We start from the raw sequence: 10,000 nt of genomic DNA on the forward strand, positions 1-10,000 counted from the left end.
TTGCTCTATTTGAGGCAAGCTTACCCAACTAGATGCTTTTTGGTTGAATATATTGCAGTTCATGCTACTCATAAATTGCCTTACCTAAATTTTCAAGATTTGAGACCCTACTGCTCTTAGAATCAGTTTCTCCACTACTTTGGCTTAAACATCATATGCAGCAGAGGCAGCAGCATTTGATAGCAGCCATCCCACATTCCACCCAGAGACTGGCTTTTCATCAGGGTCTCTATCACCATACAGATTATATAAAAAAATTATTTAATGGTGATAGTTTGGAGTATATGTGGTCAGCTCTAAGTGGGAAAACTGGAACCATTTGAAGAACATTTTTTTCTGGTAGCAATCAACACCCTATATAATGACCTTTATCATATATGGAAATTAGCCCACCTCTCCAACCACTATACACTGCTGTCATTTTCAGGGGAACATGGGCAACATAAAACTGCCACAATTGCATTCCTGCACTCCGTAGAAAAGAAGTAACCACTCCGTAGTACATAGAATGCACTGCTGCCCCTTGACACCCACTAGAAGGAGGAAGAGTCAGCATGGCAGAAATACTTAAAGCAAATTAAACATGACCTGAAATTTACAAACAAAGGATATTCATCTGCTTTCAGTGTCAGCCCATTCACTAGAGTTGGTGCTTTTGATGATCTCCGGTGAGCATTACTATAGAAACTTTCAACAGGTTTAGCTGCCTGAGGTATTTTTTTATGGATCCAGCAATTCTTTCCTTTTCATGAAAAAATAAATGAGGGAAAAGTATGAACCAGTCAATCCTCTTTAACAGCAGATAAAACTGTTATCTGATTTCAATGAAAAATAATGAGAACATGTTATTTATCTGAATAACATAACCAGTTATGTATGAACATGTTTTTTGAAGTATTCTCATTTTTAATATGTACTTGGGCCATGTTGACCCTGCTTAAAAGCTGTCCTTCTTGGTACAGCTGTTTGCAATAACACTATCCTGAAGTACCAACAATGATGACTGACTCCATGCATCACACTTACACAGAGATTTCTATGATGTACTCAGGGTAGTATTCTTCCTTCTCATACTTAACAAAGATAGTTGGGGCAGTCATGCTGTCAACTGTTGTGTCATAGGGGAAGCCTGTGGAGGGGTTTGGAGGAGGTCGGTTGAGGCCCTTGCTTCCTGGGGTCACATATCCAATGATCACTTCAGCCAGGACGAGAAAGAGGTGGCCTTGGGCATCAGGGGTGCAGTATGTACGAGCAATGGCACAGCTGCAACATTAAATATAGCCATGAAAAAAGTGAAAAATAATAAAAAAAAGGCTGAAAATATTCCAAAAAAATGTAGACAAAGATAGTGAGTTTATTATTTGTTGCTTACCTATTAGAGAAATATGTGCCTTTCCCATACTTTTCCTTGGCATTGGCATAGCGTCGACCATCAATATTTTCTTTGCAGATTGCATCAATGAAGGAAGAGCCAGTTCCATGAAACAATTTCTGCACATTCATGGTGAGATCATCATATCTGTCAAAATCATATATATATATATATATATATATATATATATATATATATATATATATATATATATATATATATATATATATATATATATATATATATATATATATATATATATATATATATATATATATATATATATATATATATATATATATATATATATATATATATATATATATATATATATATATATATATATATATATATATATATCTGTGTAAATATGGAACCATACTACTTTCATACTAAACTAAAGTAAATGGACTTTTGTCTGGCTTTTGAAAAAAACAAAAAAGTACAAAAAATTGGAAAGCTATGCAACATAATATTGGGTAAGGTGGCAGTGGATACAGTTAAGTTAGAAAACATAAACAAATAAGTGCTTTAAGCAGTGATTCACATACGTGGAGTGATCACACTTCCTTTCCGTCATAGTAAGTCTGCAGGTGGTGGAGGGTGAGCTGATCGATGTAAGTGTGTGTGTGTGTTTACATGTGTGAGAGAACGTAAGTTGCTGAAAGTTGCGAATATACAAGTACAATGGCCTTGTGTCTAATGCATATTTGTCCAGAGTGTTTCATGTCCAACATGGCATTTTTCTGACAAGATTTTATTATTATTCTTTATATATATATATATATATATATATATATATATATATATATATATATATATATATATATATATATATATATATATATATATATATATATATACACACACACACACACACACACAGGTAGCTCTCGATTTACGCGAGTTTGGTTTATGCGTTTTTTAAATAACGTGGGGTCCAAAATCCAAATAAATGTTTAATTTACACGTTTTTTCACTTACACGCAATATTTTATGGAGTGGCCACCAGATGTCTCACGCAACTGGACTCACATGGCGCCGCGGCCACACAGCTGAGCTCAGTTCTTCCTGCGCGCCACTTGAATAACAATACATACAGTACCCACGCTGCCACACTACTCAACAACAACAACACCCTTGCTGCTGTGCTACCACGAGGGGAAGGGCAGCCAGAGGAGGAACCACGACAGGGAGAGGAGTCAGAGTGATACAATAGGCAGTAAAGGTACAAACCTACCTCTTGTTTGATTTACATTGTTTTTGATTTACGCGACATCTTTAAAGACACAATACTCGCGTAAATCGAGAGTTACCTGTACACACACACACACACACACACACACACACACACACATATATATATATATATATATATATATATATATATATATATATATGTATATATATATGTATATATATATATATATATATATATATATATATACAGTCGTCCCTCAAATAGTACGGTTTCGGTTTTATACGGATTGTCATGGAAGAATTTTTGTAGGATTTTTAAATTTCCCGCTCATCGCACCAAGTAGCCATGGCGTGAGTGGCATCACTGTTCTACCAAAACACCTGCTGAAAGCACCCATAAGCATTCGAGAAAGATGTTCACCTTGCAGAATAATTCAGATTTAGAAGTTACGTTTCGGGATGAGTTACATTGCGGTAGGGAGAGCATACCATGTGAATGAGAGCAGTGTTCGCTGTAACAATCATAGTGTAAAAGAAATTCTTGCTGCAGTAACTGCTAGTGCTCCAAGAGTGCTGCAAGAGTGGAGATAAAGGCCGTGCTTTTAAGCCTCGTCGTTGCTACGGTAACGGCGTCTCACTTGCAGCAAAATGGCTTACGCTGATCTTCCTGGCGACGTTTAACATGCATTCTAGCTGTCCTGGCTGATGAACTCCTTACAACAGAAGATGAAAAGGAAGCTGCAGTGGTTATGGTGGCACAGAAAGGTGAAATGCAATGGAAACACTTATATGTGTTTGTTTGGGCCGCCATATTTGCTGATGATGTCATCACAACACGAAGACGCCCCACCTCTCAAGGCTGGGAGCCAACAGACGTGCCGAGTTGGCAACTCGTGCTGTCGTGTCATGCGTTTGAGAGCACTCGGGACGTTTCGTGAGTCATGATTCCCTCTCTCAAACGCAGCCCAGGAGTGTTTCTAGGGGGGGGGGGGGCACTAATATTATACGGATTTTCGAATAGTACGGTGGTCCTGGGTCCCTAACCCCCGTACTATTTGAGGGACGACTGTATATATATATATATATATATATATATATATATATATATATATATATATATCTATATATATATATATATATATATATATATAAAGCATTTAAATGGTCCAATGCGCAACAAACCCTGGCTGATAATTGACCCATATCCGCATAGATTTCTGTAACATGTGGAAAACTGTTCATGGCACACAGCACCTGTCACTCTCTGCCAATCAGCCGGAAGAATGGAGTGTGACGCCAGCCAGTAATGCGAACAAGGGAGATCGCATGATGAGCAGAGCTGTATTTTATGCCTAGATCTGAGCTGCTTTGGCAGACCAGTCTGCTTGCTCCCATGCCATGTAATCATATACGATTTTTTTTTTTTTTTTTTTTTGTATTGCTCAAGGTACATTCAACCCTCGATTTCTCAGACTAATATGGGGGAGCACCTGTCTGGGAATCAAGAATCACTACAGTTCAGGGAAACGACCCATTCACAGACAATAATAATTGGTCTGGCAATCACCCATATTCAGTACCTGTCCTGGACTTTATCACACTTTGTCCAGCACACACTTCTTTTCTGAAAATCAAGTAATAAAAATATGAAACAGATAATAAAAACCAACATATCTACAAACAAATATAAATGAATGTATGTCACAAGAAGAAGAAGAAGAAGAAGCAACTTACTGAACCCAATGGACACAGTGAATCACCAATACATAAATAGAAAATTCACGCACTGGACACAAGGCCACTGTACGAGTCGCTACCTTTGCTGCAGTGTAGCTACAAATCTTATAGGTAAAGGTAAAGTTGGGTGATATGCCAAAACTGAACATGGCCTTAGTGCTCATCTCCATCACTTTGGCAATTGAACCTGTGTCAGGAAAATAACCTATAATCCAAGGACACACGGTCAGTGTTAAATCTGGGTTAACTCAGTTACCTTCCCTAGGTTTAAACATGTACCCATTTATTGGCCAGCCCAAAGGAAGGATAAACAGTTGAGTGGACTGAGCAGCAACTGCCTGGGTTCGGATTCAATCCAGGTCCACGGATTCGTAGCTAGGCATACTAACCACTTCACCACTGAGTGGCATCTCTTGCTGTCATCTTTATTCTACAACAAAAGAAAACTGTTCTCTATAGTAATAACAATAGAAAGTTTTATACGTTTAATTTTCTCTATATTATAAAACAATCTTCAAGTCTCTTGATGCCAGGATTGGAAATATCATGATTTTTTTTTCTAAAAAAACATTTGATTTAACTTGGATTTTTTATATTAAAATCGATCTTTTATACTTAAATGATTTTTTTTTGCATTAACCCCTTCAACATGAGGACACGTATACTGCGTCCTTGCGTGCCCCATACCATATCGGAGGACGCGCATATTGTGTCCTGGCTAGCTTTAGCCAATACACGAGTTATTTTATCTCTATATTTATGCTTACATCTTAAAATTATCAACTAATTTATGTTTCTTTATGAGCACCATTTAATTCTGCATGTTTTCATATATAACACATGATGATTATGTTGAGTTTATGGCTGAAAACTTGTTATATTCAACAGCGACATTTGAAATTTTGCACATGTGGCGACCCCAGATACGGCGTGGGGCGCTTTTTTGGCCTGGCCGTAGTGAGTTTCTTTATGTGCACCATTTAATTCTGCATGTTCTCATATATAATACATGATAATTATGTTGAGTTTATGGCTGAAATCTTAATATATTCAATAGCGACATTTGAAATTTTGAACGTGCAGCGATCCCGGATATGGCGCAGGGCGCTGTTTTGGCCTGGCCGTAATGAGTTTTTTTTATGTGCACCATTTAATTCTACATGTTTTCATATGTAATAATACATGATGATTATGTTGAGTTTATGGCTGAAAACTTGTTATATTCAATGTCGACATTTGAAATTTGGCGTGCGTGGCGATCTCGGATACAGCGCGGGGCGCTATTTTAGCCCGGCCGTAGTGAAGGGGTTAACCCGTGTTTGTTTCCACTGATTATTTGTTTCAGTCTTATGAGACAATTTTCTTGTATTAAACTTGGCCAATGCAAAACAACACCACGTGTTTAATTGGTTGGGACTGAAGCTAGTCTGTCTTAGCTATCCATCCCAAGGAAAAAATGCAGAGCACCCTCAGTTTTCACAACCATTTTGGGGTATCCAGCACTTCATTATTATACAAGCCAAGCAAATCACAATACAAAAAAGCAATTTTCCAGTGGAAAAAATATTGAATGTTATACCAAAGGAGTAGCTGATCATCTCATCTCTGCTCCTGTGTACCCCATGGTCTCCACACCTCACATTATTTCCCATCCCTCCCTCTCATGATTGGCTACCACAGGCTTCCTTTCTTAGTCTTTACATGATGGGTACCAGTGAATGATCATGAGTGTGGATGATTTGTATCCAACAACTCCACCCACAGATTTCCTATATTCCTATTATAAGAAGGTTCCCAACTTTTAACCTTTATGGTGCTGCTGACATTCTTGTGCATTTATAGTTCTCATTTCTTTCTTGACAGTAAGGAAACCAGAGCACCAAGCAGGGTTGGTTTGATTTAAATCAAGTGATTTAAGTCGATTTATATTAGAGTAAAAAAATCATGATTTAAATCAAAATTAAATATATATACTGTATTTAAAATGATTTAAGTGTTATATCAAGTAAAATATCTAATGATTTAAATTATATATATATATATATATATATATATATATATATATATATATATATATATATATATATATATATATATATATAAAATATATAATATATATATAAATAAGGAAGAAGGAAGAACATGTGAACCAGTTGTACAGGAAAGTTATCAAATCTACTTGTCCTGTACTGATTCTCCAGCAAGTCAGGCACCAGTGAATCATTGCCTTCTCTTACAAGAAAAATTTCAAAAGCATAAAAAAACTATTAGTCCTACTTATGATTTTTATGTGAAAAACTCATCTTGAGTAATGTATATTAAACTATGGTTTCATATATATATATATATATATATATATATATATATATATATATATATATATATATATATATATATATATATATATATCGAAAAAAAAAATATATATATATTTTTGTATTTTTTTCATTATGGAATGAATCTCATTGAAAAAAAGTTGTAGAAAATCATCTGTATAACTCAACTGTGAAATCAGATTATTATTTGGGCAGACCGTTTAGCTGGAATTCCATGATTCCCAAGATATTTCAACTTCCGCTTCCCACTCCTTTGAACTAGACACTGGTTCATCTAGAACAGTGGTTCCCAAACTGTCCCCCCCACCCCCCCCAACCCGGTTATGCGTGCCCTTCAAATTCCGGAAAGCTTCCACTCTCTGCCGCTGGCATCATAATCGTTGCCCATGTCTGATAGAACCATATGACGCCACCGGCATCATCGTCATTAAGGGGTTAATATGAAACAAATGAAGTGTGCCTACCTGCTTGAGAGATCAGTCTTCTTGGACTGAAGAATGCGCCACAAGTACTCATTCTGCAGCCTCCTGATCTCATGAATTCTGGCAGTTGGAATCATGAGCTTGATGCTCTTAGAAACATCCTGGAACTCCTCCTGATTTGGGTCCACAGTCACAAGGCTGTGGGTCTGTTGGGATGACATAGCCTTCCAATGTTTGGGCAGGGAAGCATCACTGGTGCTAGTTTTGCTACTCCTCTGGTAGGAGAGGTGAGCGGGGCGGCGACGGATTTCTCTCACTTTCATGCTGGTTAAGTTAGTCTGAGTCATGTTTTTGAAGTCAATTTTATATTTAAAGTGAGTATTTGTTATCATCATTGTGGAGGTGGGGTCACTCAAATACTGTTTTTCAATATCTTCAGATGTTATGTTGCACACATAATTCTGTTTGCCCAGACTATCAACATTGCCGTAAGGAATCCACTTCCCTTGTTCATCTTCAAAGTACCACTCGTACACTGTAGCCTGAGGAACACTTGATACAACAGATGATGCAGTTGACACCCTCCTTATATTCAATTTGTTCTTTGCAGCATCTGTGATGCACATTTCCTTAAAGTCAGCTCTCCAATTATGTGTTCCAAAAAGCTGCAATATTTGTTTGTCTTGAGGGTTAAGTTTTTCAGCATCAATTGAAGGAAGTTTCACACCACCCTTTGTAACATCTCGGTACGCACTTTCCAAGGTTTTCGACTGAAATATGCGAAAATTATACCATTTATTTTCTTTTTCCACTTGCCAATGAAATAGGCTTTTTGCATGCAAATACTTGCAGCCTTTCATCTCATTTGTACATTTATCATTAACTCCATAGATGCAAATTTCTGGAATTTCAACATCCCCATTGAAATCAGTTGACTTAATTGTATACCTCTTTCCTTTTGCTTTTTCATCTGGTCTTGAACTCTTTTCTTTTTTCTTTCCCTGAGGTTTGTTGCTTTTCTTCTTAACTGACAAGTCAGATTGATCCACGAAAGTAAAATCCATGGAAGAGTCTGAGTCTGAGGATTCATTATCATCTTTATTATTTTTTCTTTGTTTTTTGGTTTCTGCCCCTGAAGTCTTCTCCATAGATGATTTCAAGCTTAGCAAAATATCACGAACACTCTCATTGGTAGACATGCCGTGCTGGGTGAGTACATTTTTGCACTGCTTTGTGTTTAGCTGATGATTGAAGGGGCAGCCTTTGGTGGGACAGTTTCCATCATTCATTACGTAATCTTTACATATGTGCAAGAAGCGACAGCCATCCCCCTTTCTGCAGCCATCCTTTGTACTATGATAGCTGCAGATCCTTGGTGGAGCATTTCCTCTACAAACCTTTCTAATGATATTGACAAGATATTGTGTTCTGATCAAGTCCAAATAAAATTTAGAGAGAATTGCTGAATTATGGTTAGTATCAAACTTGTGTCCAAAAGCACATGTTGGTCCCTCTTCACAGCGTGTCAAGATGTAGTCTTTGCACAGGTGGAGGCTTTGACAAGTGTCCCGTGCAGCACAGCCCTTCTCTGAATGGTAATGAGAACACAGTTTCACATTTGGAACCAGCTCTACCATAATTTTTGTGCCATCTTTCATATGTGAAAATAAATCCTTCCGCTGCTTTACAATTTTCTCAACCTCTTCAACAGTGCTCTCTATCTGCTTTCCGAGTGTTTCTGAATCTGCCATTTGTCCGTTAAACATGGACAAGGCTTTCACCAGCTGCATAACATTTGCAGCACTGGCTGCTCCTTTTCCTGACCACTGTCTGGCTTTCTTAGGGTCTTTCCGCATTGGAGATTGTGAACGAACATCACCAGACTGTTGCATTGATTCCTCATATGACGGAGGTGGAGGTGGGTACTGCTTAGTGCTCCCATGAAACTGTTCTCTGGGGTATGGTCCAGGGCCAGGGGAGCCTTGATTGTAATGGCCTCTATGGGGTGGGCCTTGATTGTAATGGCCTCTAAGGGGTGGGCCTTGATTGTAATGGCCATGATGGGGTGGGCCTTGATCGTAATGGCTATGATGGGGTGAGCCTTGATTATAATGGCCCTGAAGGGGTGAGCCTTGGAAATAAGGACCTGGATCGGGCGGACCTGTGTAGTACGGGTCCTGATGAGGTGGACCTCTGTAGTAAGGGTCCTGGATGGGTGGTCCACTCCGGTGGGCACCATCCCCTACATTTAGGTCCATCAAAGACCTACTTCCTCTGCTATCCTGAAATAAATGTGTGTTTGTATGTATGTGTGTGTGTGTGTGTGTGTGTGTGTGTGTGTATATATATATATATATATATATATATATATATATATATATATATATATATATATATATATATATATATATATATATATATATATATATATATATATATATATATATACCATATTTGACGGCTTATAAGACACACACCCAAATTGGGCTGTCATTTGAAAAAAATAAAAATAAATGGGTTTAAACTACGAGTTTCAGGTGAAGACTTTTTGCCTGACATTCGTTGCCCTCACCACTAACAAGCCATTTTTAATGTTTCATATATATTCTGATCCTTACTAAGGGCCGCTTTCACAGTCACTTTTGTTTGTTTTGATCGTTGCCAATGGTGGCGATCGCCACTTTAGTACTTCCACGTGAAACTGGCCGATGGGGTAGTGACGGCTGCAGAGGAAGCGAGAGGTGTTGAGTGTGTGGTAAGGGGCGGGGCGGGGCCAACCCCGCAGATGCCACTGCCCCATCGGCCAGTTTCACATGGAAATACCATAGCGGAGATCGCCGCCATTGGTAAAGATCAAAACAAACAAAAGTGACTGTGAAAGTGGACCTTAATCCCAATATTTTACATTTAAAATGCTTGATACTTACTGGGAC

The 10,000-nt window shown here is 37.9% G+C and overlaps 1 protein-coding gene across 2 annotated transcripts in view; it reads right to left on the reverse strand.

Moving 5' to 3' along the window:
• The window catches only part of LOC127007347 (protein mono-ADP-ribosyltransferase PARP12-like), a 20,679-nt gene that overhangs the window by 1,338 nt on the left and 9,341 nt on the right, over window positions 1-10,000 (reverse strand). For both annotated transcript variants that reach the window (XM_050878206.1, XM_050878207.1), the window contains exons 4-6: window positions 7,110-9,349; window positions 1,373-1,519; window positions 1-1,263 (exon numbers count right to left, since the gene is read on the reverse strand). The exon at window positions 1-1,263 is cut by the window's left edge and continues 1,338 nt beyond it. In XM_050878206.1, the coding sequence (XP_050734163.1) occupies window positions 1,023-1,263; window positions 1,373-1,519; window positions 7,110-9,349 (2,628 nt within the window). In that variant the 3' untranslated portion in view covers window positions 1-1,022. The remainder of the gene's footprint in view (window positions 1,264-1,372; window positions 1,520-7,109; window positions 9,350-10,000) is intronic.

Source organism: Eriocheir sinensis, chromosome 35, assembly GCF_024679095.1.
Source record: "Eriocheir sinensis breed Jianghai 21 chromosome 35, ASM2467909v1, whole genome shotgun sequence".
Classification (NCBI taxonomy): domain Eukaryota; kingdom Metazoa; phylum Arthropoda; class Malacostraca; order Decapoda; family Varunidae; genus Eriocheir; species Eriocheir sinensis.